Source organism: Pimephales promelas, chromosome 12 (assembly GCF_988280905.1).
Source record: "Pimephales promelas chromosome 12, fPimPro1.hap1.1, whole genome shotgun sequence".
Lineage (NCBI taxonomy): Eukaryota > Metazoa > Chordata > Actinopteri > Cypriniformes > Leuciscidae > Pimephales > Pimephales promelas.
Genome location: NC_142780.1, coordinates 27,570,111 through 27,595,980, shown reverse-complemented (window position 1 = coordinate 27,595,980; position 25,870 = coordinate 27,570,111). Strand labels below are relative to the sequence as shown.

The 25,870-nt window shown below is 38.9% G+C and overlaps 1 protein-coding gene across 5 annotated transcripts in view; it reads right to left on the bottom strand.

Annotated features, from left to right (window-relative positions):
• Positions 1-25,870, bottom strand: part of tsnare1 (T-SNARE Domain Containing 1) — a 195,124-nt gene that overhangs the window by 150,987 nt on the left and 18,267 nt on the right. For 4 of the 5 annotated variants that reach the window (XR_016145770.1, XR_005618517.2, XM_089117884.1 and 1 more), the window contains one exon: positions 6,853-6,981. Coding sequence is in view for 3 of the 5 variants with exons in the window: in XM_089117884.1 (XP_088974010.1) it covers positions 6,853-6,937 (85 nt within the window). In the remaining 2 variants the exon portion in view is untranslated. Of the gene's footprint in view, positions 1-6,852; positions 6,982-8,355; positions 8,442-25,870 lie in introns of all 5 variants that reach the window. The other variant, XM_089117885.1, reaches the window with a different exon arrangement.

Genomic DNA, 25,870 nt, shown 5'->3' with positions numbered 1-25,870 from the left:
TCGCACAATGACTCAACTAACGAAAGCAATGCATGTATGAGCGGTTGTAGCACAGACAGGATATAGTTTTAGTCGACAAATCCTGTATCCATTTTTATTGTAGCTATTTTACTACCCCTTACTATCAATATTTTGGCACTAAAGTATTATCGTTTAGCCAACGACCTATGTTTCCAAACTTCTGAGGCTGGTTTCATCTCGATCAGACTAACGGTTTCGAAGATATTGGCAAGCGTTATTTAAGCGCTAAATCACAACACTACACAATCCGTATGACGGATTCCGTATGACAAATCTCGTGAAAATAAATCTCGTGAAAATAAGTCAACCACACCCGGAGTTATATAAAAAAAAAAAAGGCAGACCTGCCTTTTTATAAAAAAAATAAATACATTTTTAAATGCTTAAGGCTCCTTAAGGCATCATACTGATGACCTATACCAAGTTTCGTAACAATTTGTTCATGCGTTCAGAAAAAAACAGCATTTTAGCACATAATTTAAAATGTCCGACAGCTAAAATGGCCGATCTGCGAAAATTGAATATCAGCCGACTCGGCATGACGCCCTGAATCTAACGAGACCAGATTTATGATTTTTAGACAAACCAATCAAGCAAAAATAGACATTTTCCATATCTCCGGACCAGTAGGTGGCGCTGCACCGAAACGCTCATTCATGTGGAATCCTTGATTTTATTTTATTTTTTCAGGATACTAATAGAAAGTTCGAAAGAACAGCATTTATTTATTTATTTGAAATAGAGATATTCTGTAACAATGTAGAAGTCTACACATTCAAATTTGATACATTTAATTTGTCTGAATAAAAATATAATTTCTTAAACTTAATTACCCCAAACATTTGAATGGTAGAGTATTTAGGGTTGTGTTTATTTTTCTAGCCTAGACCTTCCTAAACGAGAACACTTTGGAGCAAGAACCAATGGGGCGAGAAAAAATGTATGTTGTTTTAAGGATGGAGTACAAAACAAAAATAATGATTAAGAGAGAAAAAATCAGTGTAAAAAAAAAGGCTCCAAGCACATCACAGAATGTTTTAGTACTGCTAAATACAGTTTAGATGATTGCTTTAAAAAAAAAAAATACTTAGAAACCCAGCCTGAAGTGCATTACTTATTGCAGGCATGTTTATTCACAGTCGTCAACACCAGAAGTCATTGTGTGTTTTAGGTTGCGTGCACAGCATGTGCAGCTCCAGTTAATGCATTGGGAGGATCTGGCAATGCTTTGCACCCTCCTTTGAGTTTTCTTCTGCAAATACACTAACACGTACACTCTACACATACAGAATCTTTAGCTCTGGGGATTTGGGGGCAAGCAACTCCTTTAATCTATGAAGAGAACTTTGCAGTTCTCTCAGAAAAGCTAGACCCAAATTTAAAGCTTGGTTCTTCATGACACAACTCTGAGTACTAAGAAGTTCCAATCAGAACAGCACACAAAGGAGATTATTAAGGTCAGGAGCTGTATCCTCACATAGAACATGCATGGATACTTCATTCCTTTAAATCAACCCTCTCTAAGAGAAAGGGATGCAGATAAGAAGATATTAAAATTAGTTTACGGTCAATGCCTTTAACGTCACTATTATGCACCAGATTGACTGCTAATCAAGTAAATGTGTACTACAATGAAACTATACAATTAAAATAAATGGAAGTGCTTTTTCCAGGTATTTTAGACCTTTTTGATCCAGACAAAACCCACATCGTATAATAAAGTTTGGGTTATTCAGCTTGGACAGTTACGTTAATGGGTATTTAACACACAATGTTTGACATTTCCAGTCTTTCCCAGCACTTAACTTGTCGCTAAACGTTATGCAATTTGCTCTCATTACACGATGTAATCTCACAATCCATACTGAAATGTGCTAAAAGACCCAACCCCTCCCTCCCCAAGTCCACCAATTAGAATGCAATCAAGACATTGACGCACGACGTGGCCTTTAGGTAATCATGGAATGCTTGATTACTTCTGTGAGCGAAAGGACCTTTATTCCATAGTCAATTTGTCTTTCACATTTGGTCTCAGTAACATGCAATATGGTTATCGACAATAATACCGGTTTACACGAAATTGCACTCGTGGAAGTCTGAGAGGGTTGAAATTCACAAAATCAGACAAAAGTGCAGTAATTTGATTACAATGGCAAAAATTGTTGAAACAGGTAGAGATGGCTTACACACACACACACCACATGGATCAGGACAGACAATCAGGCCTATGTTTTGTAGCTGCATGTGTGTGTGGTTACACACTGTTTGTTCCACTTTCTCTCTCTGAATGAGGCATGACACCTGAGCTCATTTATTCCCTCTGTTTGGATCATTCCAGCATGGACGTGGAGCACGCCCCGGGTTTGGCTGCTCATGACGGCTGTGTGGTCCCTGCTGGTGTTTTTGTGTCCATTCATTAGTCTCTCCATACAGACAGACCCACCCTGCAAACCTCCCTAATGAACACAGCAGAAGCTGAAGCCTCATCCAGACACGGGCTAACCACATGTGCTGCGCTCTGCTCAGATGGTCGCCTCATGACAAGAGCTTTTCTTTTTCTGTGCTGAGAGAGGGGAGTGTGACAACAGTGCAGTTAACCAATAGATATGACCAGACTGTGCTGTGACGTACTTACAGAAGAAAGAAAGAAAGAAAGAAAGAAAGAAAGAAAGAAAGAAAGAAAGAAAGAAAGAAAGAAAGAAAGAAAGAAAGAAAGAAAGAAAGAAAGAAAGAAAGAAAGAAAGAAAGAAAGAAAGAAAGAAAGGAATTACGCGAAAGGAAGGAAAGTATGGAGGGGGAATGTTGAAGGAAGGAAGGAAGGAAGGAAGGAAGGAAGGAAGGAAGGAAGGAAGGAAGGAAGGAAGGAAGGAAGGAAGGAAGGAAGGAAGGAAGGAAGGAAGGAGTGCAAGATGATAAAAAATGGAGGAAAAGTAAGTGTGAGAGGGAAGAATTAATGGAAGAAAGAAGCAGAAAAGCAAAGAAGGGAGGAAGTGAGAAAGGAGCACAAGAAAATGAAGGCTGAAATAGGGAGGAAGAAATTATGGTGGAAATGAAGGAATGCAAGCAAAATAGAAGGAAAGAAATGGAGGGAAGGCAAAAAGACAGTGAGGCAGAAAGATGCAATAAAAACAAAGGAAAGAAAGAAATTACAAGAAAGGAAATAAAGTTTGGAAGTTTGGAAGGAAGTTTGGAAGGAAGTTTGGAAGGAAGTTTGGAAGGAAGTTTGGAAGGAAGGAAGTTTGGAAGGAAGTTTGGAAGGAAGGAAGTTTGGAAGGAAGTTTGGAAGGAAGGAAGTTTGGAAGGAAGTTTGGAAGGAAGGAAGGAAGTTTGGAAGGAAGTTTGGAAGGAAGTTTGGAAGGAAGGAAGGAAGGAAGGAAGGAAGGAAGGAAGGAAGGAAGGAAAGAGTGCAAGATGATTAAAAATGGAGGAAAAGTAAGTGTGAGAGGGAAGAATTAATGGAAGAAAGAAGCAAAAAAGCAAAGAAGGGATGAAGTGAGAAAGGAGCACAAGAAAATTAAGGCTGAAATAGGGAGGAAGAAATTATGGTGGAAATGAAGGAATGCAAGCAAAATAGAAGGAAAGAAATGGAGGGAAGGCAAAAAGACAGTGAGGCAGAAAGATGCAATAAAAACAAAGGAAAGAAAGAAATTACAAGAAAGGAAATAAAGTTTGGATGGATGGAAGGATGGAAGGAAGGAAGGAAGGAAGGAAGGAAGGAAGGAAGGAAGGAAGGAAGGAAGGAAGGAAGAGAGAAAGGAATATATGATGAAGTGATGACAGAAAGAAAAAATGCAAGTACGAATGAAGCATACAAGAAAGAAAATAAACAAACATGCCAGGAAGGAAGGAAGGAAGGGAGGAAGGAAGGGAGGGAGGAAGGAAGGAAGGAAGGAAGGAAGGAAGGAAGGAAGGAAGGAAGGAAGGAAGGAAGGAAGGAAGGAAGGAAGGAAGGAAGGAAGGAAGGAAGGAAGGAAGGAAGGAAGGAACAGAGAAAGGAAGATATGATGACAGAAAGAAAAAAATGCAAGAACAAATGAAGCATACAAGAAAGAAAATAAACAAACATGCCAGCAAGGAAAGAAAGAAGAAAAGAGGAAAAGGCATGAAAAACAGAGGAAAGATCTTGCAAGCACCAGACAGAGAAAAACAGGAGAGAGTTTTGGTAATGCATAGATGAAACAGAGTAGAGAAGGACAAAGGAGGAAGAAGAACAACAGTGGTAAACGGAGTGACAGAGAGAGAGGACGAGAGAATGGCGGAGAAATGCATAATATGCTACTGGAAGCAAGTTAAAAGGTTTGGCAGGGGAGAGGTGGGGAAAGATTAGCTCGACTGACAACTCCATTAGAGACTTAACCCTGGCTTTGATCATCGCCTGAGCCACTCTTCAGCCAGCGCACAAACACAGAGAACTGACAGACTCCTGAACGCAGGTCTGCCTGTGATCAAAGCCTTGTCTCTCTCTTTCTCTGTCTCTCTCTCTCGTCCTGTGGGACTGGCAGCAGCCGAATGCTCAGACACACACAGAGAGAGGTCTCAGAATGTGTGATTATTTACTCAGGTCATGCTGTGTGAAAGAGTAAGCTGTTTGCTTTTGCATGTTTTGATTGTGAGAGGTTCTCTGCGAGGAAAAAAGTTGTCTTCCTTTTTTAAGGTGTTTTCTTACATTTGCCGCAACCCCTTTATCCCGCAGGCATGCTCTTATAAAAACATAAACTCTATCTACTAACAAAAACAGCCAACAAAAGGCACGTGCTGTTTTACTGACATTTCATATGCAGTTTCTTAGCAGCACATTCTTGTATTCATGCAAATGAATTCATGTGAACTGAATATGTCTTTTAAATTCACACATATGACACGGGCCGTCATGCATGGCACTATCTGCATTACACAACAACCGCAGGAAGGCAACATGTTCAACTGTTTCTCTTGTCTGTTTGTTTTTAGCAGCATTGGTTAGGTTAGGGTTTCTTAGATTGCATTATTTAAATCCACCCACCCACCTACCTAACTATCAACCAATACATCCATCCAACAATCAATCAATTTATCATAATTAAGTTAGCTTAACTTTCATATTTATGTGTTTATTTATTGTGGAAATTAATCCTTAATATTTGGAATGACAAGACGGAGTAAATGACTTACAGTAGCTTGCTAGCTAGTCACAGTGTTGGAGGAAAGTGTGATTAAAAGCAAACAACATTTGTACATTATAGTATTCCTTCATTGCCTGTTATTTTATGCCTATGGCTGAATTGAGTCAAAAAGGTCAAGGTCAACTCAGATTATGGCTACGTTCACACTGCAGGGCTTAATGCTCAATTCCGATTTTTTGAAAAAATGCGATTTTTTTGCAAGGCCGTTCACATTTCCAATTAAATGCGACCTTTTGTGATCTCCTGTGTGAACGCGAAATGACCCAGAAGTGACCCGCATGCGCAGAAGAGTAATCAACGGTCCAAGACGTCACTTGTTGTTCGCAGAATAGTTATTTTTTTTTTCATATGTTGCGAGCTTTTGTTTTATTATTATTATTGCCACAGCCCATATACAAACACAGACAATAATTATTTTATCGACAGGCAGTTTGCACATGAATGTAAGATTTTTCTGATCCTCACCGACCTCGTCATAAAACCCGTTTAATTGATAGTGCGTGTCCGCGGCGCTCCTTGCTTTGTCACCGGCGGCCGCGGTGTTGCCAGATTGGGTGGTTATTCGCTACATTTTAAGGCATGTTCACATGTGTTTTAGCCAGGTTTTCGCTTGGAAGGCTCTATATCTGGCACCCTACTGTACAAAGTTATACTGACAGAGAGCGCACGTTCACATACACCAGAATGAACGTGTTCACAGTAATGTTCATCAGGCAGTAATACAGTATGTTTATTTCGGGCGAACGTGAATAATATGATACGCGAAATTATGAACGCGTTCATGCACAATCGTTCATTGAACGCGTTCAGGCACAACACTGGGGAAGAGACAAGTCTGCAATGGCCCATAACAGTGAGGAAACGCGTTGGAGTTAGCGTGTATTGGCTGGCTACAGGTGCTTGCAATGACGTGCGGGTCGGATATATGTGACCTGGCCGTTCAGATTGAAGTCGCATTTCAAAATATCGGATACATATCGGATTTAGACCACATACCCAAGTGGCCTGGGTCGCATTTGAAAAGATCGGATCTGTGTCGTTCAGACTGTCATGAAAAAATCAGATACAGGTCGCATAGGGGCAAAAAAATCGGAATTAGGTCGTTTCAGCCTGCAGTGTGAACTAAAGAGTGACATAAAAAGTCACCCAATATGTAGGCTACTTGGTTTTGCTGCTCCGGTATTAATCACTTTCTAGACACCATTTGTATGTCTTGTTTATATATCAAAATCAGGCATTTCCGGTCACATTAAGGCTTGAGGTTTCACTCTGCCCGGAAAAGAAGTGTTATCCATATTTAATTTCCATATTTCTTTTTGAGATGCAATATTTTCACCTGTAGCTATTTTTTGTTGAAAGATCTAACAAGCTCTTCTGTTACCATGACATTGTATTAGAACTATCGAAGACAGTGTTTAATTGTCAACATACTACTCATTACTAAACACATCAGAACTCCGACGAGGCAGAACTTCACTAAATTAGCCATATGGCTTATTAATCCCATGATGATTTATGGAGAAGGAATAAACGCATAATGCTTCAGTAAATGAGGAGGGACCAAAATCTTTGTCTCCGTAGTATGATTTATAATATTTTTTTCAACAATGCCTGATGATAAATAGAGAGAACCCCTGCCTGTGAGCATAAAACAAAAATGTGTCTTTACCTACTGGCTGGTATCCCTGCCTTGTGGGCCCACCAAATGGATTTCTGCTTCCAAAAGAGCCTGCGTCAATGGATCCGTACGACATTCTGGGTCCTCCGATAATTTCTTGAGCAGTCAAATGGAACTAATCTGCACAGGCAAACAAAGAAACAAGAATGCATAGAGATATAACCACTGTAATAGAAAGAATCAATTAAATCACAAACAAATCAACTAACGTTAAGCAAAATATTTTAACCCTTTTTGGCAGCACACCCATGAACTGGCCACCGTTTAATGCATATTGCCAACAGAAATGGTGCGGGTTGGCTAAAATTGACAATAACATTTGTTGTTGTCGTAAATAAAAAATAAAAACATTTTCAGAACTTTCAGGGGGCCGATGTATTCAAAGATAAGGTAGTCAGGTCAAAAACGTGCAATAAAATGAAACCCACATCTGACAGTTCTACTTGACCTAAGTTAGGGGTCTGTTTATACGACACAGTTTTCAACTAAAAATGTAAAACTTTATGCGTTTTGGCCGTTCGTTTACGTGACAATGGCATTGTGGGTGCCTGAAACGCACGTTTTCGTCAAAGTGCACGTTTTTGGGTCTACAAAAACGTGAATCTCTGAAGATGATGACGTCATGCACATGCGTATTACATGTTCAGTCTATAGTGTTTCGTCGCCATCTAATGGCCTAGCAGTATACAGCGTTTTTAGTATTTTTCGCAGATCCGTGTTAATGGGGATCGTTTTGACAATACTGTATGCGTAAAACTCAAATGAAAACTTCTCAGTTTTAAGCATATTGTTGTCGTGTAAACTTAGTCTTGAGTCATCTAAATTCTGACCCATCAAACTCATGGGGCCTAGTGCGCAATTAACAGGGGCTCATGTGCTACTTCATCCATGCACTGGGACTGTGTGTCAGATACATTCATTAGCAAAGTGCTGAAGGTGTGAACTGATATGGGGCATCTGTGGCACGACTTCACCCCACAGTGACATGTACTTTGTGTGTCTGTAAGTGTGAGCATGAATTAAACCCCTTGTGACACAGTTACACTAGACTACTCAACATGAATCAGTCCTCGCGAACGGCTCAGTCATCTGCATCCATACTAACTTTGTGAGGGGTGTGTAACATGGTTAAAAAGGTTGAAGAATGCATTGGTAAGACGTATGTCGACCCCCTCAGCCTCAGAACAGTGTGTACAGTGAGATAACACCTGCTTAATGAAATAGTTTACAGTACCATTATGTCACATATACAGCATCAAATGTCATCATCTGAATCATGGATGACAAATACAGAAATGACAAAAGACAAGAGGCGGGATTTAAAGGAAAATTCCGTCATTATTATTAACCATTATTATTAAGACAAAAAACAAAACAACTTTTAAACTTTTAAACATTTTAAATAATTCAACATTTATTATTAGCCATTTCTGCAGATTCAAGCAAGATTTGCATGAAAAACTGGAACTAAAGTGCTGAAGAAAGTGTGAGGACCTGTGGAGAGATAATGACAGATGTCTCAGCTGAAAAGATTGTGTTGTTTCTGAAGCAGAGAGTGGAGGTGGGCGAGGTGGCCAAGCCTGCGGGAGGAATGAGATGGAAGATGAAATTTGCCGGGCCACGTGGCCAAATAATCCGATTAATTTCCATAGAGCGGGAAGATTAATTACTTTTGGCAGCAATAAAACATTTCTGTGCTTCTTGATTTCGAGCCCAGACAATGATTTGCTCATGCTCACTCAGATCCGGGGAGATGTTTACTTTTATGATTTTTGTTTTGACTATATTTGACTACATTCTTTAATAATTTTTTTTTTTTTTTTTTTTGCTAGCTTGCACAGTTCATAGATATGAAGCCAAATTGTAATGCTGCTGTTGTTGGTTATTTCTTATTTAAATGGATAGTTCACCCAAACCTGTATGAATGTCTTTCTTATGAACACAAAAGAAGATAGTTTGAAGAATGCCAGGAACCAAACATGATTGTGTTTTTGTTTCATTTTTTTCCCCATACTATGGAAGCCAGTGGGGCCCATCAACTGTTTGGTTGTGTTCAGCAGAAGAAAGAAATTCATACAAGTTTGAGGGCAAGTCAATTATGACTTTTCTTCATTTTTGGGTGAATGACTGCCTTGCAGTTGGTTTGCGTCTGTAGGCTCCGTATAGCTTTCTGCTTCGAATCTCTATTTAGTATAATTCCTGGTTGTTTATATTACTCATCAACATATTAGATATTGTCTAATATTGCCTAGATCATTAGGATCACATCAGCTAGAAATACCAAGGGTTCACTCTAAGCACTCAAGAGTCTACTTTTAGCTACTATGCCAGTCACAGCTGGAACCAGCTTCCAGAGGAGATCAGATGTGCTCCTACTGTAGTCACATTCAAATCCAGACTCAAAACTTCTGTTTAGCAATGCATTTACTGAATGAACACTGTGCCACTGTTTGTCCGACTGTTTTTACTGTAATTTATTTTATTTTTTTTAATTCTAAACCATTTTAATTAGTCTTATTTCTTTTGATTATTTTAATGTAAATCTAGCCTATGTAAAGCACTTTGAATTATTTGTGTATGAAATGTGCTATATAAATAAACTTGCCTTGCCTTGCATTTAATTCAACTTTGAAACATGATATTTTTATTTCACACCAAATAAGATATGTTGTCGACTAACTGCACTTTTGAATAGCAAAACCTGTAATTACTGTAGCTGAAGATCAGCTTGTGATCAAATCGGCAAAAACAAGATGTTGAAATAAAATAGCGGTGTATGAGTTTTCAGATGGTAATAAAATAAGAGCTTAGTTCTGTTAACCTTTCCACCCTTTGTCTGATGTCACAAAGACTTCCATCATGACTGGATGGACAGGGCAGAGATTTGACTGACAGGTCACTCATATATGAAACACAGCGGTTGATTAACTCAGGTTGATCAGTATGTCACTCACAATTAGGCAGCTGTCTGTTCCTCTTTTAATCGTGTGACTGGACAGGAAGGGGCAGAAGGACATGGCCAACTGTCTTTATAAAATGTACTTGGGCAGTGTTTCAGGACGTGATAAATATAAGTCATACACTATTAGTAATGAAACCTTGCAATGAAGTCATTACGTAGATAAAGTTACATACTCGATCTAGTGGATATCATATGTAAATATTCTTAAAATATTTTTATTAAATTTATTTTTACATTTAGCAAAATGGATTTAATCTTGTAGTTTTATTGTTATTATTATTATTATTATTATTATTATTTTAAGGATTATTCCACAAAAAAAAATATATATATATATATATATATATATATATATATATAACCAGTCTAATGTGTAATACATTTAATATAACTAAGGATATATATTTAATGATAAATAGCATGCCAGCTTAGAGGAGGCCCATTAAAGCAAGAAAGAAAAGAAAGAACTTAGAGAGCTAGAATGATGTACAAGTGACCCTCAATAATTTGATTATTTGTTTTTGAACAAAAGATATATATGAGGTCAATTATGGATCAAACATCACCCATATCCTTTTACTGCAAAAACGTTGCTCTTTCCAGGAAACGTGTGTAGATTCCATATATATATATAGAGAGAGAGACAATGTGAAACAATGGCAAGCACACACGCAACTTCTACAGCAGACTGTATTCTCATACTCACGAAATATTTCGACTTTAATATCGAAATGTTTCAACTTTAACTTCAAAATGCTTTTATGTTTCAGTTCAGGGCTTCCGTAATGGACAGCTTGAGTGATTGGCATAAAAAAAAAAATCTGCCTAGAGAAATGAGCAGCCATGATGGTTACAATTTTAAAATACTGCCTCTGCCAATGAAATGTGATCTTTCTTCAGGTTTTATAGAAGTCGTTGATTGTAGGCCATTACCTAGGATCGATGCCGCGAAGTGGCTGTATGCCGTAACCAATACCGTGTCGTAGTGATGCCGCTGAAGTGATGACGCGCTAGTTTAGGATCGAATAATGCACAAGCGTTTCTGGAGAAAGAAATCGCAGCTACTAAGCAAACTTAAGATGCTGCTGAGACATTACGTCACATCAATTTCACATGTCTTTACGGGGTTTTTACGGGTTGTGTGTGAACGCACTCTCTGATTCCAGAAAATCACTGGCAGTATGAATGAACCAAAAACGAACCAGAGTCAAATAATCCTGGGTCAGTTTGTCTGTGCATTTTGCAGAATATCTGTGAAAAGGGCTTTATTGAGAAGAGAGGAGAAAAAAAAAGCATTGCAAAAGGGAAGAGGAGCTCACTCTATTCAGACCTTGAAAGAAGGTGATTTGAGGTGAGAAACAAAGCAAGAAGCAGGGAAAGAAAGGGAGGGGGGATATGTGTCATCCTACAGCTGCCATTGAGGTGTCTTCTGTCTCTTTTCGTATTTGAGGCGAGCAAGTGTGGGAGAGAGAGTTTGTCAATGCGTGTTATCAGGGGGGCGGTGGAAGTGGGCCGGCAATAAATACAGCCATCAGAGGCCGTGCAGGATTGTGGGCCGACAGGGGGCCGACAGAATGCTTCATCACTTCCTCTCATTCTGAATTTGTCCCCTCACTCCACTACCCGCCCGTCTCCCATTATCACCACGTAGAGGCTTAGCACAGCACGAGAGCAGTCACAAAGCGGAACACTCAGGACATTGCTGTCGCATGGTCTGCTCACACACACGCACACACTAACACACAGAAACAGTGTGCCAACCTGAGTGTGTGTGTATCATTAATAGAGTCCGTAAACACGGTGCACAGTCTTAAAGCCTGTAATCCATATTTTTATGGAGTGATTTACAGGCATTAAGGATGTCAGACCTGCCACTCTCAATCTGGCCAAAGACTCTAAATGGTTACATACTGCCAGTGTTTGGGATTGATCGCATTTTCTAACAGGTTTGACCGCTACGTTTTTTCAGCTGCTGTAAAAATAGCTTTGCTTTTCAGGATACAAGCAACAAGCTATTTTTTCATAATACTAGAGGTGTGGTACACTGCTTTAAAATATTATAGAAAGCACAACTTCCCTAAAATGTTATAAAATTACAGCAATTATGTTTACAGTACATAGCCCTCGTTTATATAAGCACAAAACAGGGCCTAACACTGTGAAATGTTTTAAATACACTAGAGTTCAAAGTTTCAGGGTTGGTACGATTTCATGTTTTTGAAAGAAGTATTTTATGGCTGCATTTATTTGATCAAAAAACACAGTGGAAAAAAAAGGTATTGTTGTGAAATATTATTATATTTTTAAATTGTAATTTACTCATATGATCATTATTCTAAGTCTTCAGTGTCACACAATCCTTCAGAAATCAATCTAATATGCTGATTTGGTGCTCAAGAAAAATGTCTTATTATTAATGTTGAAAACAGTTGTGCTGCTTTATATTTTTGTACAGTTATATTTTTGTACAAACATAAAATTACCTTAACTGCATGTAGTAGGAATTCAATTAACTCAATTTAACAATATTTAACACGAGGATTGAACATCTTCCGTTGCTTTCTGTTGCTGTGTGAACATTAGATGATCAAATCATGCAACTCTGTTTCGATTCCCAAGCATCCTTGTGTATGTATGACGTGACTTCCTCATCAACATGCCCAAATGGAATTTATGGGGAAAAAACTGCAGAACTCCCTGAAATGGATTTAGATGTGGTTAAAATGGAATTAACTAGCACACTGTCCAAAACAAACACATATAAACAAGATTTAGTGGGATTGTTAGAGCAGTGTGGAAATTATGTTTGTCCCTAAATCCAACATCCATCTTCAATATTTAAAATGTTTGTTAGGGCAATATAAACCCGCATTAAGAGTAGAGGAAGCTGGGGGAAGATTTACAACATTGTGCATTTACTTTTAAATTGTAACCTATTTAGATATGTACAGGATGATGATGCATCCAATGTGTAAACAAAAATTATTTGGGCCCAAAATGGCTCCTTATGGGCTTATTTATCTAAATAGGCATATGTCTTAAGTGCAATTAATATAAATGACTAAATCAACTAAAATGTTTTATTATTATTATTATTTGAACAAATTAATAACCATTGAGATAAAGCAAAATCCCCATTAAGAGATTAATCTTTACATAGGCCTATGTGTACTTATTAAGCTGCCCATAATTTATTGAAGATATGTCGGAATAACAACACTATGAATTCAAATTGAATGACAACTAATAAGCCAGGATGTTTAATAAAAGACAAAAGGTGTAAAGGATGTCTTTGTGAATGGCGGCTGCTCCTGTTCTGTGGTTTTCTGTGGGTATATTTTTCGTGTGGGCCTGCTCATCGCCTACTGTTAAATATAACAATGCAGCAAAGGGAACATCATCTTAACATGGTGCCATGAATATGCGTCAAAGCACATGAGGGTGTCATTTGTTTGACGCAGGAAAAATAAGGAAACCTCAGCAAATAAAAAAAACAACTATAATTAACATAATTGCTTATTCTAACCATTCAGCATGATCTAATATTAATGTTTTATCATGCTAAATGCTTGTCTGCTAGGTTAAAGCAGGTACGATCTGGCCCTAGCTGATCTTTCCATCATTAACAAAAAAGACCTGACCAGAGACAGGTCCTTCATACAAAAAAATGTAGTTTATAAATTGTAATAAGTATTAAATAATAAAAACACCAACATTATGCTACCAGGGGCCATTTTCAAGGGGTCCCATTTAAAAAAAAAACTGTTTTACTCTCTATGTAAATGAATTACTTTATTAACAAACAAACACACACACACAAATGAATAAAACATTATCTAAGATAGTTGCACTTCCCAAGGTGGGTTAAAATTAGGTTTAGGGGTAGCTTTAGGGTTAGTTAATACCCAGTTATTACTGTAATAAGTACATAAAATGTACATGGGGAACATGAGTGTAAAATAAAGTGCCCCCATAAGATTATTCTATGACAAAGCATGATCACTTTACCTCAATGTAAGGAATACATATAATACTAATGTTTAAATGAAAAAAAAATAATAATAATTAAGAGATTTAGCCATGCAATAATGTGTTTAGATTCAATTTAGTGACATCTTTCACCATCTTCCCCTCATTTTTGGATCTTATCAGCCATAGAGCTTTCATCTGTGCTTACTCTATTTTCCCCCCCTCATATTTCTTGTATGGAGAGTACAACCTGCTGTATATTGTTTTTCACTAGAAAAAAGTAACATGAGGGTGAATAGAATAGCAACATAGTCCACAAAATATCCCAGACAGCAACATAGTGTCGTCCCAGCCCAGATGCATATATGGAATCCACATGTATACCAGATGTGGGCCGGATCTGGGCTGACACGATGTTGCTGTTCGGGATATTTAGTCCCACTGCTTTTTGTCACTCTGTATTCTTGTAAGCCTTGAAGATTGCTAGTTACATTTTAAAAGCTTCAATCTCTAAAGCTGCCCCTTCAAAAGGTCTCAAATGGTGTTGATATTCAGTCCCAAAACTACAGAGTGAAGGACACATGCACTCACCCACCCAAATGTAGACAGTACAATTTCCCTGTCACCTAGAAGAATAACTTATTATTGAGATAAATTGCCAAGTTTTCGACCAAAAGTAACCTTCATCAGAGCAAATGGTCATCATCGATGAAGGTATACCAGGATGCGGCCTAAGTCATGTCTGTGAGCTAATGCGAGTGATTCACCCTTTTAACACCACTCCTATCGGCCACTTCACAGCACTCACACATTCACCACATACCAGCGTCATTTAGACATTCAGCCAAAAAGGAAGTAGAGAGATGAGAGTGTTGCTTCACTTGTGAGTGCTTTTATACAATCTTTAAGGTCTTAACAAGTCCCCTTTATAAAATAAGGAAGCAGTGGCTTCCTTATTTTAAGCTGATGACTCACCGTTTCACAATTATTCGCAGAGCACACCGGGTCATGTTTTCATTCATGATTTGTCTCCAAAACAGCCACCAAAAGGAACTAGTGAACAATCAAGTTTGGAATTCCATCATTAAAAAAGCCCTTTTAACAAGCTTGTTAATGATGAGGGGGAGGATGCGAGCTAAACGTAATCTCTCCCTCTATCTCACGCTCGTAGCTTGCTGAGAATTCCCTGACAAGATTCTGTTGTTATCCACGGATAGCTTAACACAATTTTCCTAGTAATCGACCATTAACAAGAGGTCTGGGAAAAACATGGCTTTGAAAATAGTACAAGGGGAAATTATTAGCCTGCTGTCTGCTTCTTTTAAGCCAGAGTTGCTTATCTTTAGAGAATTGTTTGTTTGGCAGATAAGTCAGTCAAAAGCACTTATGAGACTTTCTCAAATGACAATAATGTGTATTTTAGAAATGCATTAGATCTCAAATTCTGTTTACTGTACATATATAACATTGTTTGTGACATGCTGTCGGCCAACTAACTAAAACCATTTTTATTTTTATGTTTGTCCTTTTATTTTACACTAAGCCTGTGTTTCCCAATCCTGCCCCTGAAGGACCGCAACACTGCACGCTTTCTTTGTCTCGCTAATCAAACACACCTGACTCAACTCATCAGCTCATTCTCACATGGGGATATATGATAATGAGCGTTGAATCAGGTGCGATTGATTACGAAGACAAAGAAAACGTGCAGTGTTGGGGGTCCTTCAGGAGCAGGATTGGGAAACAGCACTAAGCAATGAACAAAAATGAAAGCCTTTTGGGAAGTTCTACAGCACTGTGAATGTTAAAAAGTTTCATAACACTATTTAAAAATTTTAATTGACAAGGTTAGTTAGTTACTTTAGTTAAAGGTACAATATGCAGGATTTTTGCAGTAAAATATCAAAAAACCACTAGGCCAGTGTTATATTTTGTTTAGTTGATTACTTACAATAAATGTTTCCAACAATTTGTAAATTGTGAGAAAATTGCGATTTTTAAGAAAATTGCCAGTCAATTACGTCATATCCGCGTTACCCCCGGTTTCCGCCAGGTTTGACCTCATACTGCAATAGTGGACAGGCGACAGACGTGGACACCTGGGTCGGTTATCCCCGTTATGCGTGCTCAACAGCGTGAGCGTCCCTAGCAGGGTTTTGTTCAAACATTATGGACCATGGCAAGCAGACTTTGAGACAAAAAGAGGACTAAAACGAAGATCAACATCTTTCGAGATGCCGAGAGCTCCATGTCCGCGACTAACTTCGACTTGACGCGAGTGTTGCATGTTACTTGAGCAAACAGGTGAGCAAATTAATGTATATATAAAACTGATCAATGTTATATAGTTCAACATGATGAAAAGTTAGAACATGATCTGTATGTTATTCTCTAATGTTAATCTAACTTAGTCTCATACAGCCAACAAACAACCTAACTAACATTCCCACACAGTTTAGTGTGACAGTGAAACTATCTTGCATATTTTCCCTTAACAAGAACTAAGAATGAACTACAGAACTAAGAACTTCTACAGCATTTTTTAGTTAATGTTAATATTAACATAAACTAATACGTTATTAAAATTCAAAGTTGTATTTTTTAAAGTCCCCCTGTCATGAAAATCAAGCTTTTAATGTTGTTTATATGTCTTGATGCAGATTCATAAATCAACACCATTGCAGAGTATTTTGTCTTTAAAACTGCAGTGAACCAAAGACAGTCTCAAAAACCACTGTTTGAAATCGCATGGTGTTTCTGATGTCACAAATTACCTTGTAACCAATCACCTCAGTGAGTGACCAATAATGAATGGAGCTCTGAGCTGGTGCCAGCGAGTGGAGGCGGGGCTAATTTGCATATTCATCCAAAATATTTATTGTGTTTCAACCGGTTTTGTGAATGTTTTACTCTGTGCATGCTTTCGGAAGAGACAGCATCTCTGGAGAGTATAATGATAGACCTATGTGAGCAGAGTGTGACAAATGGCTGTCCAGAAAGCACATAGAGATAGTTTGGGCATGTATCATGATAATTATCATCTGCAGCCATGTTCTTTCTCATTTAAAGTAATCTGGATACATCAACATCAGAATGAGGGTAAATTGGAGCCTTTGGAAATTTTGTATTGGATTCACTCCAGATATGAAAAATTATACGGAATTTTTAGTAATTGATACCTACTGTTTCGGACAGCGTACATATAATAAAAATCTGTGTCTATGGACTGTAGCACCTAAAAACCCAGAAGTGGTTGAGCAGACTTTTACAGCCGGTTCTGTATAAGACCAGCTGGTCTCTTTAGAAAAGATGGGCTGGCTTGTTTTTGATTATTTATTTTTTTCACATTTATAAGATATGAAGACAGCTGGGCTAGGTAAGTATCAATAACACTTTAAAACAGTCTGTCCACATGCCGAGAGTAGAATTTAGGAGGAGAGTTAGAAAGGGAGTGGAGAACAGATACCTTAAATGATTTCATTTGTTAGAGAGCTCGAAGATGACTGGCCACACATTTTTTCGTTCTTTTTAATAAACCTCTCTCAGTGCATTTGGATGAGTTATGAGGCAAGGCTGCCTCTGCTGTTTATGTGTCATTTGGCTTTACCAACATATTTTGCCACATAATGTATTTAAAATGAGTCACCTGGTTTCCAAAGGCTCTTTCTGCAGTTTTTCCACTGTGAATGGAAGACACACAAAACCATATCCAGGCTGGAAAGATTTCAAATTTGTGATATACCAATTTGCCATCATCTGAGTGCACCCCACAAGCAACAGTCCATTTGCATATGGCCGCTGCCTAAATTACCCACAAAGCCCTTTGTATCAAAACAACAAATTCGGTGAGGCTTTTGTAGCTGCTTTAATACATGACTTTATGATTTGTTATGAAGATGAATTGCTTCTACTAAAATTCAAAACCATTGGGAAAACTCTGCACACATAATGTGAAATTTTCAAAAGACATAAAAATGGTTTGTGACCATTTCTAGATTTAAAATGGCACAGCAGCGCAAATGATGCAGCTACAGAACTTTGTTATGCAGATGCACTTAGCTGCAAATTATATCTTTACAATCTTTCATTTTAGGTGTTTTGCTTCACTCAGCAGATAAACGGGCACATAGCTTGTGTATGCTGAGTTAATGCTTTTAATGGGTCCACGCACACTTCATCCAGCTTTGTATCCATCTATAACAAAACAATACACGCTCATGAAAATTGTCACTCATTCAGATAGTCGGTTTCCACTTTTAAAACTTAGGTAATGTAAGATCAGTTTAAAAAGGCCCATTTATAGCCATGTCGTAAAACAACTCGAAATTATGACAGCTACTAAGCCATAAATTATAAGATATAAAGTAGAAATTTACTTAAATTCATAAAGTATACACAGAAATTATGAGAATGCACAGTTGAAATTATGAGAATGTCAACACTATAAGATAAAAAGACAAAATTCTGACATACTAAGTCTTAGTTATGAGATAAAAAGTAAAAATTGAGATACAAGTCATGGTTATGATATAAGTCAAAATAATGAGAATCTGTCAAAATTATGAGATAAAAGTCTATTTTGAGAAAAACATTATGAGATAAAGTAAATTATATGACAAAGTCGAAAGTATCACGCAAGGCACAATTATGAAAAAAGGCATAATTATGAAATGAAAAAGTAGAAATGGACAGTCATCATTTCAATATAAAAAGATCTTTTTCTAGATATCTTACGCTAGGGGAACAAAGTGTAAAACGCCGTGCGTGCTGGGATACAACACCAAAGTCCCATAGGCAGATGCCCAAGGCTCATATATTGCATAATCACCAGGGACTCACAGAGTCTGAGAAGTAAGGCTAGAAGCATCATTCCCAATAAGTTAGAGTCCTAAGGGAGCTAATCATATCAACAGTGTTACACACAGTCAGGGTGAAAACGTTCGGCCTGAACTGGGTAACAGTATGGGTCTTACTTTTGCCCATTGAGTTATTTTATCAATCAGCGAGCAGTGCTCAAGCGGTTGTAGTATTCTGAGCCGAAGCAACGGGGCAGACGATACTGATTTGTAGACTGAAAGTAGTTTAGCCTGTAAGGCGGGAACCACTAGGTTAGAAAACCTTCTAAAATATAGACGGAGAGGCCCAGCCTGCCGCCATACAGATATCCTGCAAGGTAATCCCGCTAGACCAAGCCCATGGCCATGCCTCTTGTGGGGTGTGCTCTAACACCTAGAGGACACTTCAAGCCTTTAGGCGTGAATGCCAGCGCTATGGCATCAACTATCAATCTGGATAGGCTCTGTTTTGAAGCGGCTAGTCCTTTAGCACGTCCACTGAATGAAACAAAGAGCTGCTCAGTCTGTCTGAAAACAGATGAGCAAGACACATAAGCACTTAATGCCCATGACTGGGCAAAGGAAGCTTGCGTCCTTTTCCTCATTGTAAACCGGCAGGGCAGACAGGGAAATAACCTGAGCCCTGAACGGTGTGTTGAAGGATTTAGGCACCGTGTCTTGGTTTGAGTATGACTTGAGTGATTTGACCCAAATTCCATACACGTTGCACTTACTGAGATCACTTGTAAATCCCCCATGCGCTTCACTGAAGCAAGAGCCATGAGAAACGACAGGTGTTTGATCTTGAACGACAGATGTTTCATGTCTGACAAATGGATTGGCTCAAACGGGGCACCCTTCATGGCTTCCAAAACCGTGGAAAGGTCCAAACATGGGGACTGAGGGGACTGATCTCTTTGAGCGTGGACGGGGTTCTGCCCTTATCCAATAGCTCTTGAAAGAAGGAGAGAACTTCTGTAACCCCATAGTCTAGGGGTGAAAAGCCTTGAGCTTTGTACCAGCCAGAAAACACAGACCATTTTAGAGTTGTTTAGTAGATGGCAGTCTATCCTGCGTGACCATGTTTAACACTCCCTCCAGGAAGCTTGCGGGTACCCGTTGATGGCCCATGCGTGCAGGGACCACAGTTCTGGGCGAGGATGCCAAATCGATCCCTTGGCCTGAGAGAGGAGGTCTTTCCTCATCGGTTTTGGCCATGGGGCAGTGCTTGTCAGCTGCATCAGAACTGGGAACAAAGCCTGTTTTTTTCAGAGCGGAGCCAGAAGTAGCACTGAGAATCTGCTTTCCCTGATTCGTTCCAATACCAGAAGCGAGATGGGGGGAACAGCATAGAGTGGTCAGCGGGACCAGACGTGGGCCAGCGCATCCCTGCTCTTGGAGAAAAACTTTGTGAGCATTTTCTTGGGACGCAAACAGGTCTACCTGTGCTCTGCAGAATGTCTCCCACAGCAGTAGGACCGTCTGCGAGTATAGAGACCATTCTCCTGCTGGAACATTGTTTCTGGACAGTCTGTCTGGTCCCAAATTCAGGTGACCAGGCACATGTGCTGCTCTCAATGAGCACAGATTGTGCTGAGCCTCGACCAAGAGGCATTCCATCAGCCTGTGAGCCTGGCGATTTCTGTAGGCCACCACTGACATGTTGTCAGAGTGGACGAAGACTTGGTGACCATTTATTCGGGGACAAAAATGCCTCGGTGTGTTGTTGACTGCCATCATTACAAGACAGTTTATGTGTTTGGAGCTTTTCCCATTCTGACCACTGGCCAAAGAACAGTCTTCCCTCGCACAGCGCTCCCCATCCCAAGGTGGAGGCATCCGTAGACACCACCTTCCCACTCGAGGAAGTCCCCAGGTTTACACCTGACTGATACCAGTCGATTGCTCTCCAAGGTTTCAGAGCTGAGATGCATTTCTGATCGACCTTGAGGTGGTACTCGCGCTTTTAGCCATAACTGCAGCAGGCGCATTGCGAAGCAGACCCAACTAGAGTACTGATGATGCCGAGGCCATGAGGCCCAGCGTTTTTTGAAATCTTTTGAGCGGGACATAGTGCCACAGCGGAAGGATTTTGTGATGCGCTGAATGTTCAGTCTGTGCTCTAGCGACAGTTGCACTGTTATAGACAGTGAGTCTAGTTCTGTGCCCAGAAAAGATATTCTCTGATTGGGAGACAGCAAACTTTTTGCCCAGTTGACTGAGACTTAGATTCTCAAGATGTCCGAGTAATATGGTCCTGCGGGTATATGAGCTCTGAGTGCGATCGAGCTAGAAGCTAATCGTCTAAGTAGCTCAGAACTTGCATGCCCCAAAGTTTCAGGGGTACGAGATTCACGTCCATACACATTGTAAATGTATGGGGTGCTAGAGACAGGCCAAACGGTAGGACTGTGTATTGATATGCCTGGCCCTCAAAGGCGAATCTCAAGAGTCGCCTGTGATGTGACACTATTTGTATTTGGAAGTATGCGTCCTTCAGATCTATTGACATAAACCAGTCCCCTTGGCAAATCTGTGCACTTTGTTCAGATGTCTTAGATCTAGAATAGGTCTGAGACCCGTCTTTTTACGGTACCAGAAAATATCCGCTGTATAGAGACTCTTTTCGCTCTGAGGTTGAGATAAAGGCTCTATTGCCCCTTTGCAAATAGCTATTTCGGCTCAAAGTTGATGAGCTACTTCAGTTTTTACCATAGTTCCGACGTCGAGCGTACTGCAGCAAATTTTTATAGTGTTCAGCACTCATTCTGATACCCCGGGAAGCTTTCTCGGTTCTTTTTGTTGAGAACTGGGAAGCTTGAGTACGGCCCCTTTTACAGGCACTATATGCTGATTTCACGCAGCTGCCATTTTGAAATGGCTCCAGTGGGAAGAAAACCAGAAGTGTCACCTTTAATCATAGAAGAGTCGCGAATGCCATGGCGTATTGTGTTTAATGTAGAAATTTGTTATTCTAAAAATGTACATACATTTCTTTCATACATTAGACTACATTGAGTGAAATTCATTTATAAATAAAATATTTATTAAAAGAAGCAGAAACGAACTATATACATATCCTATATTGGATATTTGCATCCAATAGTGTAAATTGTGGCAGCAGCTTCAGCTTGGTAGTCCAAGCCAAGGCATTGTTGTCTATCTGTACTTCCAGGGTTCTTCCCACCAGAGCCTCGCTTTCGATTTCAAAATGGCGGCTGCATGAAATCAGCGTATAGTGGGAATCACGCACAAGCCATAGGAATGAGGCAACTTTAAAAAGACCCTGCTCTTTTAGATATATAAAGAGAGAGTGTGTGAGTGGCAGCGGCGAACACACACTCGGCGTGGTTTAGTGGGCGCGAAGTGCCAAGGGCCTCTCTCGATACTGCAGTTGCCGCAGGACAGCCAAAAGGCACGCGGGCCGTCTTGCCTATGTCTTCATGCTGCCACGATGCGTTTTACATAATTCAAAATTAAGGACAATTTTTGGCTTCAATATCTCATGGAACAGAGCTTATACCTCTAACGTAAGATATTACGCAGTATGAGATAACCTCTCATAAGAGAACTAGAAATTATGACATGTAAAGTAATCCTGTGGTATGTGTCGAAATTTCAAAATGAGTTGCAAAAAGACTTTTGCATTGCAAAAACAAGTACTGAAACAACAACAACATTTTGCTACATTTACAGCTTTATTTTGGGCAGTAACACATGGTGAGGTCAATCAGAGGAGATGTGGTAGGAGTCCACTGATGTGATGCTTAGGGGCTAAACACAGTCTTACTCATTTCAATTCAATTTCAGAATGTGGGAATGAAATGTAAAACCGTCTCAGCAAGTCAACATGTGTACCAACATCGTACGAGGACAAGTCACCACATCAAAAGAGCTAGGAAAAGAGCTATAAAGGGGGGAGAGAGTTTGAATGGCGAGTCTGGGTGTCTGGACAAATGTTAGCCTGAAGCACAAACAATGATGCAGAGCTGGGTGAAAAATGCAAGATTATTTGGCATATTCCAACACAGCAGGATACACACAACCACTGGCAGAGGAGGAAAGAGAGGCTGACAATCCTCAAAAAGTGTATTTCAAATGCAAGTTATGTGATAAAATTGAACCATTATATTAATTAAATGTACCTACTCACGTGCATAACACTGATCAATGTAATGTAAAAAGCCTATACATACATTTATTTTTTATGCAAAAGATAGTTTTTTTTATTTGTCCTATTTTCTGTAAAGTTGCTTTGGAACAATGTGTATGGTAAAAAGCTTTACAAATAAATTCAAATAAATTCAAAAGGAAATCCACCTACTCTTGCATAAATAACCAGTCATTGTCACAGTTTCACCAGACAAATAGCTCTATTTGGGAGGAATTAATCATTCTAGAATTATTGGAGTGGGTTTTGTAGGGGAGTGAATCTTCATAGAAAATAATAAACAAATTACTATCATACATAAATACAATTAAACAAAGATACAAATTAAATAAACAGTAATTTATGTTTTCCAGGTAAGTCTAACAATATCCAGGTACAGCAATTTAATAATCAAATGTAAAATATTACTACAGTATAATATTCACTGAATAAAATGTCCAGAAAAAAAAAAAAGTTTACTCAATGTCAGCTCAGAATAAAACAAAGTTAGTAATCCTAGCTTGTTTCTATTTGTGGAAACGCATATGTCAAGGTAAACCTTGAGGCCTTAAGTTAGCATACGTAAAGATTTCTGCACTGTGTAAGCAATTTGGGTCTAAAATGAGCTTCTGGAGTAAGTCAGCTTTGGTTTATTGCATAATGGCGGCAATTCTGCCATTTAACGAAATGATGGCATGTGATGTATGTAGACATTTGCATGGGACCTAAGGCTGTTTTGGCTGCCAGTGCTGTATGCCACTGCTGGACATGGTTAAGACCAACCCTTTGGGATTACAAGCTGTTTTAGGGTTGGACTTTGGGAGAGATGATCTCACTATGAGCTCCGAGGGCTCCCTGGCTCATGAAGGGGAGTGAAACAGATGGTACACTGGATCTCCAAGTTCCAACCTTCTGGTTCTCTCCTCACACCACATATGTTTCCCCCTACAGCCACAGTACATCCTGGTGATGGGTTTCCCACAGTCCAACATACTCATCATGGCATATCTGGCCCAAATGGGATAAGGAAGGACACACAGGGCGTCTCTTTGGCAGGGTCTGACAATGTCATCATAGTAGATATAAAGGTTGAATGAATTCATCTGTCTTTCTTCGAACTTGAGTGATGGCATCACATGGTAATATGCAGGGTTGCAAAATAATATATATATAATGAATCCAAAATCTAATCTAGCTCAGATAAAATTGTGTTACAATACTTTTTAAACATTTCTCTCATATTGTCCACAAAATAAGTCAGACAAAATAAACAAAAAAATCTCATATCAAACAAGGATCTCTAATTAATCGTTACAAAAAGACTCACAAGGTACTAGTTTGAATCAGTCTGATGAATACTTCAGTGAATTAACTCAGTTTGGTTACTGAAAGAACATCACTTTCAGGCATGACCTACTTGACATTGTTACAATGTACTCAAATAAGTACTAAGTAATATTAATTAACTACAAGTAAAGTTATGATTAGGGTTGGGGTTTGCATTAGGGTTAGCTACTTGTAATTATACTTGCAGCTTCAAAGGCTTGATACGGTCCCAGACGAGAAATAAGGGAAACAATAAACTGACACATATATTTGTGCCATATTGTTTAAAATGGTCCTTGCAGGTGCATATCCTGGATGTTTAACGATGTCATGCATGACCTTTCTAAAGTTATGACGTAATGCGTGGCGCATCTCAGAGATAAAAAGTGTTTTTTTATGACATATTTTTTCATTGAGACTGCATTGAGGCTGACATTTGGATCTTAAAACCGTTGGTTGAAATTGAAGTCCATTATATGAAGAAAAATCTTGGAATGTTTTTTTTCCACTGAAGAAAGACAGACATGGACATCTTGGACAACATGGGTAAGTAAATTATCAGGATTTTTTTTTTTTTTGAAAGTTTTTTAACTAATCCTTTAACATCAAAATCTAATACAATGGCACTTTTTTGTTAGTGTTGTCCACACTGACAGATGAATTTAAAATCCACAATGACTCAAAAATGTTTGACATGCAGTGCAAGGTGTTGCAGGTGTTCATTACTACATGCAATGATATGTTGTTTAAAGCATGCATGTGTTGGTGAGTCTATGTGAAGTAATGTAACAGATGGTAAAAATAGGTCATTGATGAGTCACATTATTTGCCCATTTTCCATAACCTGTCAAAGTGTGTGTCATTTCAATAATATGCAGAAACTATTTTGGGCTTTGGCTCTTGTTATATTATGCTATACTTCAAGCATTACCAGATAACAAAGTCATCCTCTGGAATCACTTTATGAAAGTAATAACCAGTGATGTATACCACATAAACAGTGAAACAGTGTGCAGTAGCCTTATCTATAAAACAGACTGGCTGTGCAGGTATTGGATCTCAGATCTCCTGCAATCTCATCTATAATCAAAGCCAGAAAATGTCTTTTTGAGATCATATCTGATCTCGCTTCACATGCAAGCTCAAAATCCTGGATTGTGAAAGTGATATCTCACTGTATTTAAAAAAAGTCTTATTTATTGTAGTTTACATTCAGTAAGAGCATATTTATTAAGGTGAGAAAGAATGTGGTTAAACAGAAAGTGGAAGGGGAAAGGGAAGGGGGGGGGTGGAATCAATTAACAGAAAAGTAAACTTCAGCATCTGGATGCCCTTGTCAATGCCTCCTGGAACAAATAAAGTTACAGAGCAGAACCAGGAACTAATCTCATTAATGGCTGCCATTTGTGAGTGATTAAGGTCTGTCCTCATTCAATGGCACACTGGACATAAAGTTCTTAGAGGTTAATAACCAGTTACAATCAATTACTCAACTAATATGATACAATCAATGGGTTCCTCTAATCACATGAGGTGAAAATGGAGCCGACTGCTATCAAATCTCTGGGATATCTGAGCTGAGGCATAACAGACCAAGGTGAATGCGACTAGCATTGTGTTTGTAAGGCTACGTTCAAACTGCCAGTCCAAATCCGATTATTTGTGTATCTGATTGGAATCTGATCTAAAATTATTGAAGTCCACATTGCGTATCACGACTTCTCAAATCCAATGTGTGTGTCCATGTGGCTCGTTTTTTCCCCCCGG